Source organism: Miniopterus schreibersii (assembly GCF_964146895.1).
Source record: "Miniopterus schreibersii genome assembly, chromosome: 9".
Taxonomy (NCBI): domain Eukaryota; kingdom Metazoa; phylum Chordata; class Mammalia; order Chiroptera; family Miniopteridae; genus Miniopterus; species Miniopterus schreibersii.
The window spans coordinates 4,150,587-4,176,713 of NC_138118.1; the positions used below are offsets into that span (position 1 = coordinate 4,150,587).

Genomic DNA, 26,127 nt, shown 5'->3' on the forward strand with positions numbered 1-26,127 from the left:
AACTTCATTTTAATAGCTAACATCTCCCAGGTTAAAAAATGGAGTCTGACCAGCCACCAGTCACCTCACGGATCCCTCGTGGCCTCTTTCATTTTCTTTCCGAAGGAACGAAACTGATACTCTGATTTTTAAGTTGTGAAATGAAACATGATAATTAAAAGTTAGGACACAGAAAGAGGAAAGTAAAAGGAAGTCATTGGAGACCCCGCCATCCCGAGATAAGGACTCTGTCACCTGGCCCTATCGCCTTGCAGATATTTCCCAAGCCCTGCCATGCACATAGACAAACGCGAGGTTTCCAAACGCCGCCCCTTTCCCGGGCACCCCAGCACCCGCAGTGCCCTTAGGAAGAGTCCCCCAGGCTCCCACAGCTGAACGGACCGTTCGCGAGGACCATCGAGGACGAGCTGCCTTTCCCGTCTGCTTTCTAGGCCAATTCACCAGGCCTTCGCGAGTCCCGAGTCTGATCTTAGCATTTTACCCTGGATCCCTTTGCTTATGGCATTTCAACCGAGCGCCGTTGGTTTTCGTCTCTGAGATGAGTCTAAATTCCCCGGCTCTTCCCAGCTCCGCACCCACAGGGGCCCCACGGTGCCTAGGGCACCCCGGCGTGAACCCCAGAAGAGCCGCTTGCCTGCTGTCTCCGCTCCATCAGAGCCCTGCCCTGGGGCCCTGTGTTGGCCACTCCTTACCAGTGACCGGATGGCCGCCACCCGGGCTTCACCTGATCCTCACCTGTCTGTCCGTCAAGGGTGACCATCTTGACCTCACCTCACTCTCAGACGAGTCCCCCATTTCTCGGCTCTTCCTTACTCCCAGTCCCATGAAAGGACATGTCTTATTGGCGCCTCCAACACAACAGATGCAAAACCAGACTTGCTCGCCCCCCACGAAAGGATTCCATGGCAATTCCCCACGTTTCCACAGTTCCCTCCATCCCTGCCAAAAGCTCCCACTCCCCTCTTCCTCCCACGTCACACGTTGGTGTGTCAGCAAATCTTCTTGGCTCTTCAAAATATACCTCGAGTCCTGCTGCTTTCATCACCTCCGCGACTACCCCAGACCAAGCCACCACCGTCTTCGGCCTGAATTGTTGTCCTAGACTCCATGCTCACCTCCTGCTCCTGCCCTCCCCTCCCTTTCCCCACCCATCTCTGCCCCTCACAGACCCAGTCCCCTCCGCCTGGCAGTCAGAACAATCCCTGCTCCGAACCTTCCAATGCCTTCCTTCTGTCTCACTTGCAGTAATGGCTTTCCAGGCCCTTTGATCTTCTGCTATCACCCCTGACAATAATCTCTTATTAATCTCCTCCTTGCTCACGGTGGCCTCCTGGCTGTCTCTCCAGAAGCCAGCATGTTCCTGCCTCAGGGCCTTTGTATTTGCTGGTTCTTCCACTAGGATGCTCACCCCCCAGGTATCTGCCTGGCTGACCTCTCCGCCCCTTTAGGTCTTTGCTCAGCTATCACCTTCTTAGTGATTGTTTCTGTGACTTCCATTAAAAGCAGAATTTTCCCGCTCCTTTCCTGTGGCTGGGCCTTCCCTTTCCTGTCTTATTTTTCCCTATTATAGTTCTTGCCATACAACATACTACATATTGTCCTTAATTCATTTATTGTCTGTGTTCTCCCACTCAAATGTAAGCCCCACGAGAGCAAGAATTTCTGTTTATATCTTTACGACATCATTCCAGTGTATAGACTAATGCCTGATACTTAGTAGGTGTGAATAAATGTTTGTTGGATGAAGGAAAGACGGTCTCCCTGCCTCTATGCTTTTTTCTTCCCCACACTTTCTTGGCAGAGAGTTCTTTTTAAAATGCATAACTGACTATTTCACTGGTTCACTTAAAACTCTTCAAAGCCTTCCAGTAGCTCATAAGATGAAGCCATACATTCTTCTTATTTTTTTTAAAAAAATATGTTTTTATTGATTTTTTTAGAGAGAGAGGAAGAGAGAAGGAGAGGGAGATAGAAACATTAATGATGAGAGACAACCATCAATCGGTTGCCTCCTGCACACCCCCTACTGGGGATCGAGCCCACAACCCGGGCATGTGCCCTGACCGGGAATCGAACCAGCGACCTCTAGGTTGATGGGTCAATGCTCAACCACTGAGCCACACTGGCCAGGCAAGGAATGCAATTCTTAATGTACCTTATGATGCTCTGTCCGATCTGAGTTCTGCCTGTTACTTTATTTTCAAGTCAAACCATTCACCTTGTCACTTTTTACTTTAATTACCTTTGACTTCTCTTACTCCCTAGAAAATAAAATTCTCCTCCCTACCTCAGGACCTTTGAACATGCTGCTCCCTCTTCCTGAGCTGCTTCTCTTCACCATTCCTCAGTGTTTTACCCTATTTTGCCCTGTATCCTAACAGCATCGAGACTAGTCTATTGCTTGGGAGTGAAGGAGACGATCAGGCGGTCATGTGGACGACATGCAGAAAGGTGGCCTCCGCGAGTGACTGCTCGAGTGCCCCTTTCCTTCCGGCGCTCTAACCTTGTATGACCTCAGCCAATTTTCCTAAGTACGTAGCCGCATTCATTCATCATTTATTTACTCATGTCTTCAGAACACGTTTATTTAGTGATGGTGCGGAGCACCGTCGGGCCCACTTTTCCCGGGTCTGAAGCCGGCTGTCTGCTCGGCTGTCAGTGTGGGGTCCCTTCTCACACAGCCAGCCCAGTTCCCCACGCGGGCCAGGCTGGGCCCGGACCTGGGGCGACAGCGAGAAGTAAAAGAGGCTCTGCCTTGACAGCCAGAGGTCGGAGGGACCCGAAATTATGCAAAAAGCTGGGCACTCGCCTCCCTGCTGTCTCTTTCACTGGTCCCTTTAAGTCCCCCGGCTCATTAAAATCAGCACTCAGTTGTCTGTATCCCTCTTTTCTTTCTGGCTTTCTTGAACTTTGTAAATATGATTTAAAATGTCTATAACCGCTTCACTTAATGGCAACAGAAATCATTTGCTTTGAGAAAAAAAAAAGATAAGCTGGAACTCTGAATTTATATATAGTGAGGATCTGCACACAGTAATGGCAATATTCTCGAATAATAAAATTCGAACGCTATATTGATTGCTTTCAAATAATAGCACAAGAGAACCACAAAACGATGACAGGGAAAATACTGATATTTGTTCATTAAAATAATGACGCTTCCTGTGTCTCGTGTTCCTCCCCCCAGGGCACGAAAGCAGCGCTGAGGGGCTGCTCCTGTCCCGGCTGCAGCCACCCACGTGCTTCCCAGACCCACTCTCTCCTGGCCTGTGCCACCGTCATCGGAAACACTCACAGGGCACCTACTGCGCGCAGACAGGGCGTGTTTATAGCAAAGAGAGATAATGACACAGGGCACTAGGTGCCAAGCAGGTGACACTGGAAGTAAAGTTAAGAGGAGTTTAAATCAAGGAGACGTCACTGAAAGGAGGTGAGACTTGACCCGGGTCTAGAATGAAATACCGGGAGGAGCGCTGTGAAGGATGTGGCTGTCTGACCACCAAGCTGTACACCTGAAATGGATACAAAACAACACCGAAGGTCAACTGTAACTGAAAAGCTAAATAAAATAAAAAGAAAAGCAGGTCTCAGGCCAGAGAGGAAGACGGAGCCTTTTCAGATAAGGGAACACAATGGGCAGGAACACGGGCGCCCGCAGAGCCCTCGGGGAAGAGCGAATTCCTTGAGTATGAAGAGTAGGGATATTCGTCACTGAATGTGTGACAAAGCAGGTTAAATCCGGGACACACCTGATTTTCACAACGCCCTATGAGGGAGACGGTGTTTCACAGACGAGGAAACTTCGATCTCACAACCCACGAATGCAGATGCGCAACTCGAACCCTGACTTTCCGGTTCCACACGCGGGGCTCCAGCCCACGAGGCTGAGGCTGGTGCTGGGGCCCGACTGGAAGGTCGCAGGATTTGGGATTTCTCCTGCTGTCCGGGAGGGCGGGGGCGCTGCTCGTTCTATGGCAGGGATTCTGTGTGTAAAGGAACCCGCTCTGGCCGTGCTGGGGAGGCTAAGGTGGAAGGGACTGGAAGCAGGGAGCTGGACTGGGACAGGGCTCCCGGGGGGACACGCTGAGGGGCCCTGCTGTCCCCTGTGGGGGGCAGGGACTGCTGAAGACACTGGGTTGTGGCCGCCTAAACACAAGCTCGTCCATTTCCCCAAGAATTGTTAAAATAATTTTCTCTGTGTGTCTGACACATACAACAACACCGCTTCCTCGCTGACTTGACGTGTTATTTTTTCTAATTAGAGCAGCGGCCCTGGCCGGGTGTGGGCACTTGTCGTGTGGAGAAGAGTGTTACTCAGGAAGGAGCAGCTGGCCAGCAATGCAGACCACACCTGGCGCTCGGTGTTGCTTTCCTGCTAGCCAGGTACGTTTTTACAAAGTTAGGCCGGTACTGGACGGTCGAAGCTGTATCTTGCCCCCTTTTTTTGGTTTAACATAATATCGCTAATTTTTTTTTCCCTCCATGTCATTAACTGCTCTTCATAAATATTATTTTTTTTTTTTTTTTAAAATATATCTTTATTTATTTCAGAGAGAGGAAAGGAGAGGGAGAGAGAGATAGAAACATCAATGATAGAGTCATTGATCAGCTGCAGCCCGCAACCTGGGCATGTGCCCTGACCGGGAATCAAACTCTGATCGCCTGGATCCTAGGTCGATGCTTAACCACTGAGCCACGCCCGGCCGGGCTTTTTTTTTTTTAAATATAGATAAATATTATTCTTAATGGATACATAATATTGCATAAAACGGTGACTCCCTCATTCACTAACCATTTACTAAAGTTGAGCTTCTCAGACCTTTCCAGTTCCTATAAGTAACACCGTGATGGGCACCTTCATGCAGAATCTTTGTCTGAGTTTTGTCCAATTACTTTAGGAATAATTTCTAAAGTGGAAAATCTTAGGGCACATTTATTTCCCTAACCTTTTAACCTACAGTGCACTGTCCAAAGAAGAAGTTTAAGAATTTACTATTTTTCAAAACTCAACCTGAATTGGGTTAATAATAATAATAATTCTTGGTTCCCATGGAAGGAAAGGGAACCAAGAACGATTCTTTCAGATGCTACCACCTGCAGCAGCCGTCAAAGAAGGCTGCCGAGCCCCACCGCTGGAGCAAGACCTCCACGCTGCCAGCGACACGTGCTCTCCGGGAAACGAGTTCGGGAGATTCGCTCCTCGATGCCCCCAAAATATTTTCGTTAGTAAAAAAGAACGTGATCTTAAAACTTTAAGTGTCTTAGAACCCAAGTTTATGTGCATTAGGAATGTTTACATCTCTCTCTGAGGTCGTAAGGCCGTCCCTCCGTTGCCACCAGGATGCCCGTCTTGGCCGCCCCGTCTGCCCCCTCGGCTCAGTGCGCACCTAGAGATCACGGCGGTCCCGATGTTACACGTACACACCCCTGCTTCCAGCGACCCTAAGGTCAGGGATGTACTGGTGAGTGTCAAATTCTGAGAGGGCTTGGGAAGGCAAGTGTCCCCGATTCTCTCTTTCTACTGGACGTTCCTATGTTCTGAGGAACCTACTGATGGTTATCATAAATCAGGATAATTCATTGATTTGCAGAAAATTAGTTTCACCGCTTCAAAGCTCATCTCGACCTAGTACAGCGGCGAGTGTATTTATTCGTTAGGGACAGAAAAGTCATCATGACACACCTGAAGCCGTCTCGTACCGGGTAACAGGGCTCTTGTCAAGAGCCCGGCACGTCTTGGCGACGTTACTACTGTAACACGTTGCTGCGAAGCACGCAATGGACCAGCTTTGCTGGCTCTCAAGCAGGGACACGGGGTTCGAGGACAGTCGATGACTGGCTCCACCTCCTGCGGGGAACGGGGGACCTGCCCAGCACAATCCGGGCTCTTGCTGGATGGAGCCTCCCGCCCACCAGCGCTCAGGGCCGGGTGTCCCCGTCCTTACCGGAGGGCTTCACGAGGACGGCCAGGAAGTCGGCGGCCAGGGAGCTGACGTAGAGGAGAATGCAGGGCGCCCGGGAGGTGCTGAAGCTGAAGCGCACCTCCTCGCGGGCCAGGTCCGCGGCGCCCTCCGGCCTGCCGCCCGCCTCCGGCCCGCTGGGCCCGGGCGCCTGGAAGTTATATCGCAGCCACATCCCTTCTTCGAAAAACGCACCGACATCTGGTGAAAAGAAAAGGAAAGCGGAAATTGGAAAAGAGAAGTGAGAGGCAGGTAAAGCACCACCAACGATTTCAACTCGGGCTGACGGTCAGGGCCGGGGCGGCCGCTAAGGAGGCCCACCGAGGACACGCTCTGGCGCCAGGAAGGGGTCAGACCGGGGCAGACGAATGTCATTTCATCAACACGAATACACCATAAAAAAATGATGCAACAACGTGGTGATCTGTAAATTTAAAATATAAAAGCAAAATTAAGAAACGTAAATCAGCCCTGGCCAGTGTGGCTCAGTGGTTAGAGTGTCAGCCCACACACTGAAGAGTCCCGGGTTTGATTCCCGGTCAAGGGCAGGTACCTGGGTTGCAGGCTCGGTCCCCGACCTGGGTCGGGAGGCAACCAATCGATTGATCTCTCTCTCTGTCTGTCTCTCTCTTCCCCTCCCATTCTCTCGGGAAAGCAATGGAAAAGGTATCCTCCGGTAAGGATTAAAGAAGAAACGTAAACCATGCCAGGAAAGCAACCTTCATGTGCACAACTAGACCAGGCAACTAATTTAGGGTGACGAGATACATCGAAACGAAGGCAGCGTTTTAATATAAACCATCCATCCAAAGTGGGCACCATCCTCGGGCATCATCTTTGAGGTGGTTCTGCTTGGACATCCACGCACACAGGAGAGCCCCCGAGCAAAGCCTAAGTCCTGGGAGGTTTGTGGACAGTGTCTCAGACCACAAGACATGAAGTGAGAACTGGGCTCAAATTCGGCACTGCCCTCAAATAGCTACTTGGCCTTAGGGGAAGCTGCCTGACCAGAGTCTCTAGGCCTCAGTGTTTTATCTGTGAAAGGGAGATGGTAACTGAAAATTAGAAAAGATAACTTAAAGTAATTAGCACATAATAAATAGCACCTATTATTATTATGAAATTAGAAGAAAGGCCACTAACCCTCCATCAGTCTTTTCCTGTGGCCTAATCAGTGCTAATTGGTTTTTAATCATTTGCTGGCAGACCCGTGTTTTTTCCCCGTCTGCTCCGGAATGTTCTAAAACCAGCTCCGTACTCACTGTGACACACGGAGGCCGCCTTCCGAGATCTGCTAGGTTTCCAGTTGCTGTTTCATTGCCTGCTACATGTGCCCTTCTGAAAGCTTTTCTCCAACCTCTTTGCCCACGGAACCCATGTTCGAATCCCACTAAATTAACACTACGCAGGATGTATTTTGTGACAAGCTGCTCTACGTGGAAATTAATAGGAGGGACACACTTAAAAAGGATTCTTTTTAAAGTACATATATTTTTACTGTTGCCAGAATTACAAATATCCCCGATTCGCCCCGCACCCTTTGCTCCCCTCCTCCCTGCGGGACTTCTGAAGATTGTTCTTTTTAAGGAAGTCTAGCAGGGCCGGCAGGGCTCAGGGACGCAGGGTCTGGAGTCAGACTCCTGCGGGTGAATCCCGGCCTCGACGCTAACCGAGCGTGTTAATTTGGCCCATCGCCTGAAACTCTCTAAGCCTCAGTTTCCTTCTCTGAAAAATGGGGCCACGCAGGCTGCTGTGAGGATTAAGTAACTGGGGTATGACACTCAGCCCAGTGCCTGGGATATGTGATAAACGTTCAGTAAAGATCAGTCAGTTACATATCAAAGACAGGTTACCATGTTTGACTGAAGGCCACAGATGCCACCCAGCTGACGCCACTGCACACATGCAACCCTCCAGTAAGTCACCCTGGGACGGCTGCAGAGCCTGCCATGCTCACGTCTCCCTGAGTTACGGTGAAAAGACTTCAGCTGACTACAAGCTCTCAACCACGGGCAGTGCTATTTCCCTCCTGACCCTCCCGCCCCAAGAACTTTTACAAATGTGTGTGTGTGTGTGTGTGTGTGTGTGTGTGTGTGTGGGGTATGCATGCATGCATGTGTGTGCATGCATGTGGGTATGTGTGCTCATGCGTGCATGTGTGTATGCATGAATCTGTGTGTGCATGTGTGGATGTGCGTGTGCACACTCTGCAGGGGCCACGCTCGTGCACAGGAGTGGGAGGTCCCGAGGCCAAGCTGCGGCAGGGCCCTGTACCTGGTGCAGCAGGGAGCCCGGCGGGAAACAGCGCACGTTTCCCAGCTAAACTGGCAACGAGCAAGGCGGATCGCGAAGGGACATTCAGAGAGCTAAGGGTTTTAGATAAACAAACCAAAAGTATGCCACCGAGAATCCTTCAGGTGGATTTTAGAGTCATCGTTAACAAGCTTTATGGGTTCATGTCAGTTTTGGAGGAAGGGTTATCCCATGCTCAGGAGCATTACTCAGAAACCGCGTCATAAAGCAACCGTTAAGCCAGGGCCCGGGGGTGCCGTGGACCTTTTACGGTTCGAAGCGGCAGAGTTACAACTGCAATTTTTTTTGTTTCAGATCATTTCCAGGAAACGCCAAATTAGGGCACTGCAATATCACTGGGGAAAGAAATATCCCCAACCCTTCCGAAAAAAATAACTGAAATAACACTAATTCAACAAGTCCCCAGTAACATCTCCTTCATTCAATGGTCAAAAAGTACTGATTCAGAAGAGTGGATTTAAGGTTTCTGTATGAATATGAGATGGCTTAAGTTTCGCAATATTCACTTTTTGGGTAGAAAATGATACATTTTGGGTCTAGTTATTCTAAGACGTATGATGACTGCATTCCAAGATGTGCTACGAAAGGGATTTGTTATGTCATGTTTCTCAGAATGTTGACATACATTACGTCACCTGTCGACTTAGGATCATGAAGGCGACAGGGACCGTGAAGCCGACACGTAATCTTGTCTTAACCTTTCTTAGCCCTCAGAATGGATCACGTGCAAACTACCCGATTGGGGAAGATAAGTTAGGAAATGTTCAAAATAAAATCCACAGACCATACATCCCGGAATAACACCGTAAAGACATTTTCCCCCTTGTCCACCCAAATCCCTCATGTTTATGGTGGGGAAAAATGAACACACAGCCGGCACTCACCCCTGTGACTAATTTCCTCCTCCACTCTTTCTCCGCCAAGTTCAATAATTCTATCGTTTTGCCTTTTCACTGAGGATTTCTTTTGCAACCTGTATTTTTTCAAATCGACATGGTTCTTTTTGTTCTCTAACCTCCCCACGAGGACCCAGAATTGAAAGTCCCCAACTCACAAATGGGCTGTTTCCCAAAAGTTTATTTTAAAGTCAGTAACTTGCAATTCGGAAATAGTTCCCCGTAGAAACAATGCTTTATGGGATGGTTAGCTTTGCCAGGAAAGTCTACAAATGCTGAATCACTCCGGATGGGTTATAAAATATAACCGAAGAGTGTCATTGGGTATTAGTCATTAAAAGAGCGATGGCAACGATAACAAAAGGGTGAGGGTTTAGTTTGAATATGAGAACTCCAAGGACCTTTGTTCCCACAAGGATTTCATCTCATGTATCCAGTGGTGCCCTGGCCAGTGTTAAACGGCCGACTCTCCAATGGGGAAAACCATGATTTGTAACGTTTGCCTATCCCCATGGTGTAAACACTCACACCTTGGCTTCTTTCAAGCTGCCAACATGACATCACTAAATATGGAGCGGAGAAGAGATGCTCACAATTGGTCTCCCAGCCTGTGAAATGCCTCCAGCGTATGCTCCTCCTCTACTCACCCAGCCTCTGACCCAGTCACTCATACAAACCATATTTACTGAGCCCTGCCTCGCGGCAGCTGTCTTAATCAACTTCGGATGCTATGACAAAGTGCCATAACTGGGTGGTTTAAACAACAGAAATGTATTCTCACAATTCTGTTGGCTGTAAGTCCAAGATCAAGGTGGCAGCTGATTCTGTTCCTGGTGAGGGCTCTCTCCTTGGCTTGCAGACAGCCGCCTTCTTGCTGTGTGCTCACATGGCAGAGAGAGAGAGACAGCTAGCTCTCCAGTCTCTTCTTAAAGCCTCATCTCTAAATACCATCATATTGGGGTTTAGGTCTTTAACATACATGGATTTGGGGGAAGACATATTCAGTCCCTAATAACAGACTTCCTTTTTTTTCTCTTCTGCTATACACAAATGCCGTAGTATTTGCTTACCCCTTCCTACCTTCCAAAGCTCTCCCCTACCTCATCCCAGTTACCTCACATCCTGAAAACTCTGTATAGCTTCTGTAACATCTGGGAGGAACAGCTGGGGAGCTGACACTGAAGCATGAACCCCAGCCTCAGGGTCATTAAACTCTTTCATGGCTGAATTCCATTGCCCAGAACAATCACTCTCATTAACTGCTTTTAAATTTATTATCTAGTAAAGAAGTTAAGTGAGTTCTGTGGGGCTCTGCTCCTAGCGACATCGGACGTCACCTCTGTGCAGACAGCTGGTTCTGCATTAGGCCTGGCTCCTTCCAGAGCCACCTGCAAGGCCCAGCTCTGTTTAAACTTGTTTCCCATTGTACTCCCAAGGCCCTGAAATACAACATTTCTCTCCTGGCCTTACATTAGCAAAATCTAGTTTTTTTTATCCCTGGGTGCTCCACGTTGAATTCCCTCTACATGTTTTATTCTGTTTGTTTGATGTTTTCTTTGATTTACTCTAATCATTTTGGACTAACAACACTGAACCTGGGGTGGGTTACTGTTCACCTGTGCTTGCTCGGTTTCCCCAGGTGAATGCACAGCCATTGTAACCACTTTCCCGCCATTCCCTCTAGAAGCCAGGTGACCCCCAGGTCCGTTTCTATGTAATAAGCATCGAGTGTCTGAATCTGCACGGAGGAGAGGAAACACCAAAGGAAAAAAATCTCTTCAGTTTAGCCTGAATGCCACGTGCTACCCATGAGACACAAATATAACGTACATCACTTTAAACACACCAGTAAGCTCTGTGGCCTCTGACTTGACTGTGTAGGAAGGAGCCAGGGAGCCTTCTCACTTGGCGTTTGAGAGCCGATGGCACCAAATGACTTGACTCAAATCTTAAGGAGGGAGAGAGCTGGCATCCAGAACTCCAGGGTCATGCAACTGCGTTAATAAGCACTAGGCTTGTAAGGCAGCCAGCAGGGTAGAGTGCTTTAGGGAGAGCAAAGGAGACGAGGGCTCTGCTGCAGCCAACTTCACCTGAGATGGCTAGTAAGGGGTTAATGTGGTGTATGGGGAGGGCAGAATCAAAATATGTATGTTTTAGGCCCGTCTTTGCCACCAACTAGCTGGATGGCCCTAGTCAGGCAAGTCATTCAGTGGCTGTGGATTTCAAATCATTCCCATCTTAAAGAAACCCTCCCTTGAACTTCCATCTTCCTCTGGCTAGCAGCCAGTCTTCATTCTCATATATTCTTTAAAGTGTTTATTAAGTGCCTTCTCTAACAGCCATGTTGCTATTAGAGAAGGAACAGAGAGTTAATGGTGTTTAAGTGAATCACTGAAGGGGAAAGAGACTTAACTGAGTCTAGAGGTAGGGAAAGCATCCGAGGGAGCGAAAGAGGCACGTGCAAAGGCCCTGAGGGAGGAGGGAATGTTGAGGGTCAATGCAAAGGAAGTCGAGGTCCCCGAAACGGAGGGGAGAGTGGCAGGACTGTGGCTCACTGAGAGAAAGGGAGTGATGTTTTGAGCATTTGGGTCTTTGTGTAGAAAGTAATGGGCAACTCTGAAGGGTGTTAGACGCAGGTGACATAACCTGATTTGCGGTTTTCCAGGATCATCCTGGCTGCAGTTTGGAGAACGCACTGGGGGGAGGCGAGAGGGATACAGGTAGAGCATGGGGGAGGCTGCTGCAACGGCCTGGGGGAAACACGAAGGTGGTTTGGGCCTGGTTTGAACCATGATGGTTCAGTCATTCGCCCGGGGACCTACACACCTGGTGGGTGAGTAGTTAGAATAAAGACACGGTTAAGGGGTAACGCGGACTGAACCCGAGGACAGTTAAGAGGCGGGAGGGGAAGGACAGGTGTTAAGAAAACTCCTGCATTTCGGATGGGTGCTGTGAGGTCCTTGATAACGGGCACACAGGGGCGGTCCTGGTGGGGGTGGGGACGTGGCAGGCGTCAGGAGTCCAGCTCTAAGAGGTGCCTTTGAGTCAGAAAAGCAGAAATAACAGGCATTTCCCTTTACAGAGGAGAGGGCTGGGCTAGAAATACACGTTTTAGTCATTACTGTAGATGGTATAACGCCCCAAGCCTGCAGGGGAAGCCTAACCGAAGTTCCTCTGTGCCACCTCCGCAGGGAGAAGCCTGCTGACACCTTCACGGGGCTGCGAGTCATTCGCCCGGGGAAATGAACATTGTGGGCCTTTGACCAGGTCCTCCCTTCCTCCTGCTTCAACGAAAAGAATATTCTCAAATGAGGAGACAGCTTCCATTGTAAAACCAACAACTAAAATTTTACTTTAATATTTTTCCCTCTGCTAGAAGCTTTCCCTCTTTGTAAATTCTTTTTTCTCTCCTACCACATCTGTGCAAAAAGAATAGATGCACTCACTGTGGTGTAAAATAAAATTTTTCTTACATGAAATAAATTAAAAAGGCTTGCAAAGGGCTTGCTGTAGCTCTCTCTCGATACGCATGCATACATAAATACATACATACATAAACAGACTGTATGCATACATCAAATCAAACTCCAAATGGCCTTCCAGAAAATGAGCATGTGTATGTGTATTTTTGGGATGTATGTATGTAAATATGTGTGCATATATTTCCCCCCAGAAAATATGTGAGAGTCTACATACACACACACACACACACACACACACACACACACACACACACACACACTCTGGAGTCCCCCAACATGGTTTTCTGGAAAGTGTTTGTTGCTAGTGACCTGCTGAGTCCTCGTTTGCTCACTGACCTGTCCTTTGACATGAAGGGAACAGCCCAGGGCAAAAGTGCACCACATGCAAAATGCTGCTTCAAGCTAAGAATTCCCTGAGAGGCTCTGTGCTGTTTCAGCTCCCAGGCCAATCAGCCAAAGAAACACAGTCTGAAGGCCCAGGCTTCTGGTATTTTAAGTCTTTGATCTTATGTTTAATGTAGAGGATCCTGGCTCAGGACGTGAGATTGTCCCGATTCCAGCTCACTCGTTTGCCTTTTCTGCTCTACAGCAACATACATCACATGTTAAAACCATAATATTTCCCTACCTCCTGCCATTTCTTTGGTTCGATAGTTTGGGGAAGATTTAAAAGTCGCTTCTTTCTAATTTCTCATTTTTCTGCATGGTCCTGAGTGTAAATAAACGTCTGCAAACACAGCCCCGTTCAAGCGGCACCTTTGTTTAGAAGGAGTGGAGCCCAGAGACGGAGCTGAAATGCTCGGCGCCTGCCATCCCTGGCTTCCTTCTCAGTGGAGCCGGCCCCCTGGAGCAGGGTAGGGAGCCCAGCTGCATACAAACCCCGAGTTAGCTTAACCGGGGTGTCTCCCCAGGGCCAGGAAAAGCAACCGTGTGAGTCTCCTCGTGTCTATAGAGAAGGGAAACCTTTGAAGACAAAGTGGTTTAATGAATTCAGTCTGAAAGTTTTAAAGAAAAGGTAGCTTTTGTGGTTGGCATGGAAGAAATGGGATAAAATGATGTAAAAATAAAATTTTATGTTTCGAGACTGATGAGCACTATTAGGTGATGGGTGTGAGGTCAAAAGTCGGACAGACTTCAGGTCAGACATAAACAGCAAGATAAAACAAATTGTCACAAATTAAACTGTGTAACTGGAGATCAAGGTGTTTGAAGACTTTTGGCTGTTCCTCCTTTCTCCTTTTCTTTTTTTTTTTTTAAAGTATGTTTTTAAAAAATTGATTTTAGAGAGAGAGGAAGGGAGAGGGAGAGGGAGAGGGAAACATCAGTGAGAGAGAAACACTGATCGGCTGCCTCCTGCAGGCCCTCGCTGGGGATCGAGCCCGAAACCTGGGCCTGGGCCCTGACCAGGAACCAAGCCGCGATCTCCTGGCTCCTGGGTCGGTCTCAACCACTGAGCCACACTGGCCCGGCACTCTTGCCTTCTTAACGACGATCCCCACGCCTTTCCCTTTCGTAATGCTACCTGGTGAAAGCCACGTGGTAGCCACAGTCTCACCATCAAAAATACTCTTTCCAAATGGCTTAAAAAAAAAAAATTTTCTCACCCAAGGATATGTTTCCCTTGATTTTAGAGAGAGAGGAAGGGAAAGGGAGAGAAACATCAATCACTTGCCTCCCGTACAAGCCCCAAGCGGCGACCAAACCCCAAACCTGGCTATATGCCCTGACTGGGAAGCAAACCCGCCCCCTTTCGGTGCCCTGGACGATGCTCGCTCCAAGCAACTGAGCCACACCGGCCAGGGCTCCAAATGACATTTTGCTTTTTAATTCTTTTATACTTATATTTGAATAGAAACCTGACATTCTGAGAGTTTATTTCCAATCGGATGGAAGCAGCATCATGTAGGGAAAGCTCAGGAGCGGTGAGGGAGGCCACGAAAGTCTGCCCTCTGCTGGGGGGGGAAGCGGCACCGCGGCTCCTGCCGTCTCACCACCTGGCCCGGGCGCGTCTCCACTGTCCCTAGAGCTCAGCGCCTACTGCTTAAGAGAGCTGGGAGCTATGCTACTGGCTGACGGCACCTCGAGATACAGGTCATCATTCAGGTTTTAGATGAGGGGACAGAGACTCAGAGAAGGCAAGTGGCTCGTCTGCGGTCACTTGGGTCAACCTGTTTGCACCCCACCCGCCATCGGCCCTGTTGGCCGCCTTGCTGCTGTTCCCTCCCTGCGGAAGGCAAGCACCCCTTTCCCAGTTTCTGCCAGGTGGAGGTTTGTGTGGGTTCAGGGTCCCGTGGCTCCGGCTGGAAATAACCCTCTAACCTTCCCAGGGCTTCAGGGGGAACCAAGTGGTACCCACACAAGTGGAGCTGGAAGAACCGACCTCCGCTGTGCAGGATGGAGGGGAACCGTCGAGACACGGCTGATAGGAACCCTAGTTTCGTTTTGTTTTAAATATGTAACTTGCTGTTATTAAACACGGGGGAAAATCAATACATTTTCCAAAGAGCCAGGTATCTCAGCAGCATTAGTGAAAACCAGCTTCACGTGGGCCTGTCTGACAAAGCTTTTAGAACAGGAGCGGTTAAATTCTTAAAGCAGGAATAAGATATCAACGTGCTGAGGCCCCAGGACGCGCGGAAGCCAACAAATTAGGCTCTGGTTTTGCTCAGCAGTTTTGGCTGTAACGTAAATATCTATTATTATTTACGTTAGCATCTGAACTCCACAACGACTTTATCACTTTATGCTAGTTGAACCCAAGAAGTCCGGAACCTCCGAGCAGCCTTCAAAGTTTTCCTATATGGACACAAACCGACCCCTATTCCTCTACATATTAAATATGAAGTAATTGCCACAATGTATCAACATTTTCGCAGGAAGATTTTTAAGGCTTCTGGTGCATAAATGTGTAATGTCTGTGGGACAATATCATAATTATATACAGAAAGTATTTAAAATTTACCTTGTGCAATTTAAGTTCTAAAGATTAACCCCCCCCCCCCAACAAATCCTAGTTTTAAATGAGCGTTTCAGGTGAGGACCTGGAGCTGCTTTCCTAAGCTCCCCCTCTTGCCGTCGGCTTTGGTTTCAAAAGGCAGTGGCTTCAACAATGGGACAATCACGGGCCGATGGGGTACGAGGACCCGTCGGAGGGCTCAAGCCCGTCAGCACTGCCGACGTGCTTCCTTTGAATTTAATTATTCATTTTGCGTGCGTGCGATATTGTTATGATCAGAACCATAAATCTTCGCCGCGAATGAGACACGGTCTGTCCCTGCCAGTAGGTTAGAACCCCCATGCTTTATTCTTCAGTTGATTGTTGTTTTGCCGAGAAAAATGTTAAAAAGAACGGACTGACATTTTGGCTTTGTTTCTGGGATTTAAAAGAATTGTTCTAGGGAGAATTTTTTGGTTGGGCGGCCTTTTTTTGGTATTGCTGCAGGCTTTTAAAAGGCTCTTTATTTTGTTTTTGGTTTACTATGTAATTCTTGAATTATATATAATACACCAAAGGTCTTGCATTGCATTTTTTTTCAAAAAATCACCCACATGTGGATAAATGATCTTAAACAATTAGGAAATAATTATAGGAAAACTGGGTTCTAGACCAAGAAATTCCGATGAACTTTAAAATAAAACTAGACCTAAATTATTAAAAAAATATGTTTTTGGTTAGGGAGACACATACCCAGTGCTAGTACCTGTGTGTGCTATTTGAAGTGGATTTATGGTAAGTTTTTGGTGTAAGAGGATAATTTTTCCTTTTGTGCTTATTTTATGATGTACATTAATTCAGTGGCATGTGTACAAAATTTATAAATGAATATATAAACGAAGGCCTATAAATCGGGACTCATACCTAACATTTTTTCTATTAGGAACGTGCATTCATGGAGTTAGGGACGCACAGTCTCGAGAGAGTCCCAGCTCTAGCAGGGGTGTCCCTGATTCTCTCCCCTGAGCCCTGATCCTGGACTTTTTCAGGGTCAGAATCCCCACTCCTGCCCACCCTGGGACCTCAGCAAGCAGAACTTTTGAACCTGAAGGTGATTTTACTCTTACAGACTGGACCCGTGCAGGCTCTCAGCTGCCCTTGAGCAGGCCTTCCTCAGACACATCAATCTCGCCAGACGTCACTTTGGAATTCTTTGTTCTTCAGTAATTAAAGAAGAGCAAATTAACTGATAAAGAACCATTCACAACTGGCTCATTCACAACAATGACGAAAAGGAAAAACACTGTTGGTGGTGATTTGAGATACTGGCCTCCTCACGCAGAGTAGGGATGCGGGTGCTTTGTTTTGGGGAATCAGGTTGGCTCCACGTATGAGAAACCATCAACATTTACACCCTTTAACTCTCCTCTCCACATAGGCAATCCGGCCCAAGTCAATCATGTAAAATATTGAAATGCCATTTACAGAAACATTTACTGCAGTGTTATTTACAATAAAAAATTGGAATCAATTTCAAGAACAGGAATAGAAATTGCCATTTCCCTCTTGTGTGCCACTTAGGTTAAATAAATTTTGGTAAATCCACTGGATGGAATTTTAAGCAGTCTCTTTAAATGATGGGCATCAAGACCAAGGGGTTTCAAGGAAAATGTTTATGTTATATATGCTAATACTATGTACAGAATGATCCATAGTAATTACAATAGTATACAGTGATTTTAGGAACTCAGAATACATTTTCCTACAGTACAATATTCTAACAAGAATCAATAACTAAAGATTATTTATTTGGTAATGTAACTAAGTTACAGCACTAATACAATTAGCCTGAATTCTGGATCTTAGCAGCAGGAGTGAGGGTAAGTTTTCTCTCTTTCGGCCGGTGCAGGGCTGACCTCGGGCAGGTCATGAAAGAAGAGAATCAGCTTGGACTGTCTCCCCTAGGGTGCCCTTCCAGCCTCTTCTAAAGCTCCTCAACTCTCTGTCCTCACAGAAGCCACTGTAACCACCTCCTTGAAGCTTGTCCAGTGCTTTCCTCTCTCCTAAATTACATGTGGCTCTGTGAAGACTCAACCTCAATCACTCCATCACTCAATGTACATTTAGGTGAGTCTTGCTCTGTTCCCAGACCCGCTCCTGCTCACTCCAATGATGCCAGTAGAATATCAGGCCACAGGAAAGAGGGTGAACAGTCATACAGCTCAAAGTCATTTTGGGTTGAAGGTGGCTAGTCTTTAAGTGCATTCCTTATCAGAATGGACTGTGCCTGGACTGCACATAGAGAACTTTTCAACACCCTCCCCTTGATTTCTTTGTTCTGTTTTCCCTCTCCTTCCTTATAAAAACTTCTGTCTGCACTGAGATGTGGAGATGGGCTTTGTGACAATAGTATCCCATCTCAGGTGACCAGCACTTGAATAAACCACTTTCCTTTTTCACCACCACCTGTCTCATGAGTTTGGTTTTTGTGGTGGCAGGCAGCCGAACTTGGGTTCTGGTTACAGATGTTCCTGAGTTCTTAAAGATACAGGGATTTAAACCCAGAGCCTGACATCCACTGTTTTTTCATGAAGACATTTTCCATCTTTAATGGAGATGAAGGTAAAAAATAAGAGAAACTCTCTAGTTGTCAGAAACATCCAAATCTGGAGCAAGCTGCCCATGTGCTCCCAAGTCCTCTATTAAGCACAGCTTGGCTCCCACCCAGTGATTGTGTTGTGAAAAGAACACCATGCTGGTGTGTACATGGTGGAGAAAACATTAGTCTTGAAATCTGGGCCCTAAGGTTCCACTACCAATCTGTCATTGATTAGCCATATGACTTTAGATAATAAACTTAACCTCTAGAAGCCTCAGTTTCTTAAATTTCAAAAATCATAGTACTAAACCTGCATCTCAAAATTTCTGTGATGAATAAGTAAAGTAAGATATTGTGAATATACTTAATTCAGTGCCTTGCATAAAAGGAGATGTTCAGTAAAATGTCAGTTAGATACAACGTAATATCATTTCAACCACAAGATACTTTGATTTTCTGACAAAAAGAGCTTCATGAACTCTTAACAATTTAAGAGCAATTGAAGAGTTGCTGAAATAAGTAATCCAGTGACATTTGAATGTTAGGGCAAAAGCTGAAAGTCTGAACAATGACACATTCATTATAGGAAAAGAAATAAAACTGTTTGAAATAGTCCTTGATGTTTTTTAAGACGTTATGAAGTGTTATAATAGCCACATGTGGCTTATGATGCTGTAGGACACTTTGTAAAGTCACACGAGATAACATTTTCCCTTATTTAACAGGGGGGGGGGGCTGGAAACTTGCTTGAGATTTACAACTTGGTTTACTGTTTTAACTTGATTTATAGGACTTAATTTATAGTTTTAACTGAATTCATAAGGTTCCATTTTAAGAGACATTTATTAAGGATTTATTGAAGGCAATAGGCTAAAACAGACCTACATAAAAGGGATTTAAATTAGATTACTTCGATTAGTAAAGTTTTAGGAAGCATTTTACTTACAACCTTACTAATCCCTGGTTCTGAAAACTAGGACATGACTAGCAATGGACTTGTGCAAATATTTGGGTTAACTTCAGAATAAACATGAGAAACACCAGAACTCCATTAATCAGAACTGACTTAATCCTTAATAAGGCGGCAGGAGGGGCAGAGAGACTGTTAACCCCTTGGGAAAGGGGGAAAATTACAGATTACAGATGTGGTTTCTCGAATCGAGCACTTCCTTTTTATTTCTTGAAACACTATAAGTATTCGAGGAACCAATACGATTTTCTAGGGACCTCAATAATAACCCCACAGGATGCTTCTGAACTCACCCTGATTTAACCTCAAGGGTGCCTACTGCATTAATGGTGTTCCAGGCCAAAAAGTTCATGGTGATTCCACGACACAGACTGGGATTTAATCGGGGCCACGGCATTCAGAGCCACTGAGCCACGCCGGCTGGGCAGAGCTTCTCTCATCTCATCTTATTAAACAACAGATCAGGGACTGAGGGAGACGCCCTAGCTGAGTGGGGGCACAATTCTGAACACCTTCCCCTCAGAACAAAGGCGCTTGTGTGCAGCTGAGAAATCACTGCGTGGACGGTTCAGGCTCAGAGAGCTGCGTGAGCAGGACTGGGCGCGGGCTCGCCTTACCTTTGTTGCAGAAGGTTCCGTCGTAGGCCGTGTGCGAGCAGTCACAGGAGTAGCCATGGTATTTCTCTATGCATTTGCCTCCGTTCTCGCAGTTGGCCCCATAACTGGTGCAGTGGCCTGAGCACCCGGACTTGAACCCCGAAGTGACCTTCGCTCTCTCCTCCAGGTCCAGGGTCACCCCGTTCATCCTCAGGGAGCGGATGCAGCCCAGGAAGCCCTGCTGGCCTCCAGCGCCACCTGGGAACGACAGAAGCAAGCAGCTCAGACCCAGGACCCTCTACCTCGAACAACTGTGGGAGGAGCCGAGGCGCCAAGAGCAGCTGGCAGCTCATTTCCAACCGGGTTTTTCTTAATAGAGAGACTCTATGCTCCCCCCTCAGGCTGTATAATGCCTAATTAAAAGAGGCTGTCTTCCGAGGTGCAATCAAATGGCTACAGAAGTAAAATGTCTGAAACCCAGTTGGTGTGGCTCAGGGGTTGAGCAATGACCAATGATCCAGGAGATCAGGGTCCAATTCCTGGTCAGGGCACAGGCCCGGGTTGTGGGCTCAATCCCCAGTAGGGGGCGTGCAGGAGGCGGCCGATCAATGACTCTCATCATTGATGTTTCTATCTCTCTCCCTCCCTCTCCCTCCTTCTCTCTGAAATCAATAAGGATACATTTAAAAAAAAAGGAAAGAAAGAAAATGTTTGAAGATACACAAAAATTACATAAGCTGTTTTGGAAAGTCTTATCTTGTTTCCCATAGAAAAGATGTTTATGGGAGGAATCTCTAGGCCCTTTGCTCTTTAATTTCTCTCGCTGTTCAGTCCATACCACTATCTATTGGAGGAAATATACAAAGGCAGAGAGACACGGATATATTAACCTAGCTAACAAGTCAACTAGTTGGAAGGGATGAGTCCACTCGAAATGTGGTTTTAAGTCCTGGTGCTTGTCCCACGAAACGCTTTGCTTTGGAGCTCACATTAAGGGTCCCCAGGGCCTTGTCTCAGGTGGTTGGAAGCTGGAATTAATAATTTTTCACGTAAGTCAACTACACGGCATTTATTACCAGGTCAGGTCAGATTTCATTGCTTCTGTCTAAATGCCACTGCAAGACATACAGAACAAAGGGCAAGTTCATTGTGATTTTCAGAGTAAGTTACAGAGTTAGATGGGGGTCCATGAGCATGAAAATATTAAAATTTCCTAACAGTTTCATAGAAGGAGTCATTGGAGCATTATATCCAAGTGAGTTTAATTGTGACTGTAATGACCTTATTTATTTTTTTAAAGCAGTTGGTACAAGAGGAGGCACTCAAGTTTATATACATGTCTGTGTTTTAGAGTAACAACTTTTCCGGAAATTTCAAATAGAATGAATAGCAGTTAAAATTATTAAACAAAATATGTGATGGGGATTTAGAGAAATAATACTGCTAATAAAATAAAAGTTACTCTTTTATTGAAGGCTATGTAGTAGGTAGTCTACCATATGCCTTGCATATATGTCAATCGCATGGTTCTCACAATGACCCGGCCAGGGAGGCATTGTAATCACTACAGCCATTGTACAGATGAGAAAACTGAGGCTTAGAAAAATTTAGAAGGTCACTCAAGGACTCAAAGCTCCAAAGTGGCCACGTTGGGTCAGATCTGCCTTGTTCTCTCATCTATAGTCTTAAACTCTGTTCTTTGTTGACCGTCTGATGCACAAGAAGAGCTTCAGGGTCAGGGTCCCCTCAAAGACGGAGTGGTCAGTAGGCTCGTGAGAGTTAGGGCAGGTCGGCAGTCGGGGGATTAATTCCTATCACTTGTTCTATTATGTTGAGAAAGAGTGTACGAAGCAGCGGCCTCAGCAGACAGGGCTGGTGGGTCGAAGGCCTTAGAGAAGAGATGGGTTAGCATTTGCTTCGACCTGGAAATCCTTGGCCATGAAATGACAGATGAAGCCCCTATGACCATTATAAACCCAAGGCCTGCTGGTCTCTCATTGGGTAGTTCATAGATTTGAATAATAATTCTCCAGGGATTATTTTTTTAAATAAAATGTCTGAAGAGAGGTTTAATTGAAGGGCGTCTAATGCCCTTTTTGATCAAAGCTATGGGACAGAAAATGGCAAAGAAGTCGGTAGAAACAACCACTTGGAAGGATTTCCCATTCTGCAATCTGCTCATCGGCTCAGCTTCCCACCTCTGTGCTGAGGAGAATTTGGGCCTTTGCCTCGATCTGGAAGAATTTCAATCCATTAGTCACCTTTTATGTGTTAAAATTTTAATTTGGCTTCCCTCGTTTTAGCACCTATGGGTTTTGTTTTGGCGATAAGGGCTTTCCAAGGGCTTTTTGTCCAATAAATCCTTAGCCATTTAAATTTTCATCACTAGTCAATTAAGGCTATATCCTATCAGAATATGCTAACATTTAAAAATCCTTGCTTTTAGTTATCTCCCCCTCTCTCCCCCGTAAGCATACCACAAGCGAAATGAGACAGAATCCGTAACGCTGCTCAGATATAACCACGGACTCTCACCTCTAACAAATAGCCTCTTCTACTTTTATCTATGAGCACACACAAGTGTGAAAAATAAAACAAAGGGGGAAACGCGATCGTGATGTACACACTGTTTTGGAATTTGTTTTTGGCACTTAATATATCACAAGACATTTTCCAAGCGGCCCGTATCCAACTAGAACAGCTTGTTTAAACCTGCTCGGGAGCTCGCTCTGTGAAGGTGTGAGGGCTTATTTGCCCCTCCGCGACCACTGGGCTTCCAGGCCTGTTCCAATTTCCATTTTATGCGATACTGTAACAAAGAGCCCTGTAAAAACCTGTGCACACCTGTCCAGTTCTTACTTAGAATTAATTTTAATAACTGTAACAGCTGGGGACAAGGGCATATACATTTGAAAGGCATTTGAAATCTATTTTCCTCTAAGAAGAATTTAGTATTTCACCCACAGAGTATGATGCTCCGACCTTCTCCACACCAAGTCTAATACGAGGCAGGGGCCTTTTGAATTTATAGGCTGGGGGGCGAGTGGGGAAGAGTTCATTGTTTAAATGTGCAGTGCTTCAGATACTGTGCTTTGAATGATTTTTATGTTTTACCAATTCTAGTATTTTTTTTCCTTAATGTCTGTTGCTTTAAAAAACAAAAAGTTTTTATTGATTTCAGAGAGAGGAAGGGAGAGGGAGAGAGAGACAGAAACATCAGTGATGAGAGAGAGTCATTGATCGGCTGCCTCCTGCACGCCCCCTACTGGGGATCGAGCCCACAACCCGGGCCTGTGCCCTGACCAGGAATCGAACCCTGATCACCTGGATCCTAGGTCGATGCTCGACCTCTGAGCCATGCCAGCCAGGCATGTCTATGCTTTTTAGGGGGAACAGAAGTCCTATTTCTAATTCGTTGACAACAATATTTTGGGCTTTACCTCTTTGTTGTAAAATTTGACAACTACCTCCTTCTGGTTTGTGTCTGTTAATTTGTATATAATGTTTCTTTTTCCCCATGAAAATTCTGAATGTTCATGTAGTCACATCCATCTATTTTATGTGTAGGGTTTCTGCCTCTGGTGTTAGACTTAGAAAGAACGTCTCGAATCCAAAATAATATAATTATCCAGCTACATTTTCTTCCAGCACTTTTATCACCTCACTTCTCTTAACATTCTGTTCTTTCAATCTATCTGGGATGCATTTAATTAGGAAATAATTCATATTTAATGGGTCTCAGCGATAGTTGAGAGTTTGAAGAAGAGATTGTTAAAAGACTCTAAGCAAACGTGAATATGACCAAAAAAAAAAAAAAAAAAAATCAGAGATTTATAAAGGGCCAATTGGCAGAGCAAATAAATCTAGATGAGATCATACTTTTACTCTTATTAAAGCAAACATTTAGACAGATGTTCGTACACTTATTCGCGGATGCAGGCCTCGTTCCAGGAAGGGTCGGAGGGGGCAGCCTTTTCTGCTTCTCTGCCTCCCTGTTTTTGATTCTTTCTGGTCCTGGGTCTTCCTGAGCTTCTCCACTTACCAGGCTTTCTTCCTGCCTTTGTGTTTACCTCTCCCTGCATCGGGACTGTTGACTGTCTGCTTGGCTATGTGGCTTTCATCACACCTTACTTTCTCTCAGCATCAATGTTTCCTACCCATAAAAAAAGGGGGTGGAACTAGGTGATGTCTCTCATTTCTTCCAGCTCTAAATTACTCTGCCCTGTGATGTACAACCTCTCCCTCTGTGCGTATATGTCTCCGTCTCCATATTTCAGTAAATTACTCTCAATTTCCCCTAAATCTCCTCTTCCTGTCCCTTCGCTGCACGGCTGCCTGACTTTCCCTCCTCCCTCTCTTAATTGACCGTAACATACGGCTGTGCCCTAATCTGTATTTGTGGCCTCCATTAAATAAAGTTTTGCACTCTCTCTTCTTAATCTAAAAAGCAGGTAAGTGGGCCGCCATTCCTCTCTCTTGAAAGAAAAACGGAATAAATTATGCTCTTTTCTTACTTCGATGACCCCTGATTTATTAGACTGGCCAGTGAGCTGGAAAGTACTTTTACTGATGGAGTCGGTATGAAAAAAATCTCTTGTGCTGAAAATGGTCGTTATATATTATGCAAAAGATGTGCATGCACTAGAACTTGCGATAATTATTGGAGTTCAACTCATGGGCTCTATAGGAATCTTTCCCGATGACAAATGTTGTAAGTTTAAATTGTAGGTCTGCGAGCAAAAATGCTACTTAACCTTTGCTGATTAGGAAATCAACGAGTTGTCATTAGAGAGAGCCCCCGCCACGCAAGGCCTTCACCCGCATTCGTCAGACCCGTGATGATTATCAAAGGTGAGATTGGGTTTAATCTGTAAATTATTTTTCACGGGAAATGCTATTCAAGTATTGCAATTAAAGATTAATTATGAAAATTCTGTAACTACCCATAATGAGTGATACACCATCAAATGCACAGACGATTGAGGCGATATAATCGGGTATTAAATTAAACCAAAAGGGCAAAACTCGTGACCCAGGGGAATTATAAAGACAGATTTGTTCTCAGATTCAGAGCTTAATGGTTTTCTAGGAGGCTAAGCTGGGTTTTGGACGCCTTCTGTGGTTCCATAGGAAGGAACCACACGGAAGCTCACGCACATGGGATCTAACACATCCCTTCAGTGAGCGTTTTGTTCACGGCTACTAGGAGCCAGGCCTCGTCTAGGTATTTGGGGGAAACTATGAAAGAGAACCCACAAAAGCCTTTGCTCTTGTAGAGCTTGTGTTCTTGCTGAGGGAGTGAAACGTAACAATAGACTCAACAAGTGAGCCAAGTGCGTTAGGCGTTAGAAGGTGACGACCACTATGGGGAAGAAAAGTCAGGCAGTGTTCGGGGGGCCTGGGCTGGGAGTGGGGGGGCGAGGCTATGGTTTGGATGGACTCCACTGGGAAAGTGAGTATCCGTCAGCATGTCCCTGGGAAGAGGGCTCCGGGATAAAGAGGGAGGGGGAAGGACCCTGCAGGTGGGGGGCAGGTGGGGCGGGGACCGAGGGGAGAGGTGGGCAGCTGGGCCTGGCAGTGCCGATTCCGAGGGCACCGCTCCGTAGCAAGTCTTACAGGCGGGGGCTGAGACGACAGCGTTAAGCCAGCACATCCCAACCAGAGCCCAATGTCCAGTTATGAAGAGTTACTTCAGGGAACTTCAACGCCAACCCCAATGTTAATGCATCAGCTTAGAACCCTGTCCAAATATTTCTTTTACACATGCCTGTGTGTTATAGTTCCTATTCCGTGCCCTGCTGGTGAGCTCTGCTCATCTCGGAAGCAGAATAAACATTTCCTTCCTGCTGATCTTAGCATCCCCATGTCTCTCTCTCTCCCCATATCCCCTTTCTCTCTGTCTTTAAAAGTCTTTATTGTAAAAATATGTTTTTATTGATTTTAGAGAGAGAGGAAGGGAGAAGAAGAGAGAGAAACATTGATCGGCTGCCTCCTGCATGCACCCTACTGGGGATCAAGCCCACAACCCTGGCATGTGCCCTGACCGGGAATCGAACCAGCGACCTCTCAGTGTGTGGGCGACGCTCATCTACGGAAGGGCACTCGGGCTGTTTCCGGACCTTGGCTCTTGTAAATCTAACGTTCTTCAAGCATCTCCACACAACCAGGGAAGACACGGCGGGCACTCTGGCCTTGTTGAAGTGAACTGACCCCGACGCCGGGGAGTCTCTTCCACAGGGCAGGGGGTTACGAGCATGACCGGGCCACGTCTGGTTTTGCTGGCTCTGAGGCTGTCACAGTTGCCTGGCTTGGTCAATTAGACCCTGGAAACTCAGGGTGTGAGGCGGCATCCGGCCTCAAAGTCCTTCAGACTTGC

General features: G+C 46.5%; 1 protein-coding gene across 1 annotated transcript in view; it reads right to left on the bottom strand.

Moving 5' to 3' along the window:
- Nucleotides 1-26,127, bottom strand: part of CNTNAP2 (contactin associated protein 2) — a 1,311,177-nt gene that overhangs the window by 75,824 nt on the left and 1,209,226 nt on the right. Inside the window, exons 18-19 of the mRNA XM_081147555.1 lie at nt 19,773-20,009; nt 5,946-6,161 (exon numbers count right to left, since the gene is read on the bottom strand). Coding sequence (XP_081003681.1) covers nt 5,946-6,161; nt 19,773-20,009 — 453 coding nt within the window. The remainder of the gene's footprint in view (nt 1-5,945; nt 6,162-19,772; nt 20,010-26,127) is intronic.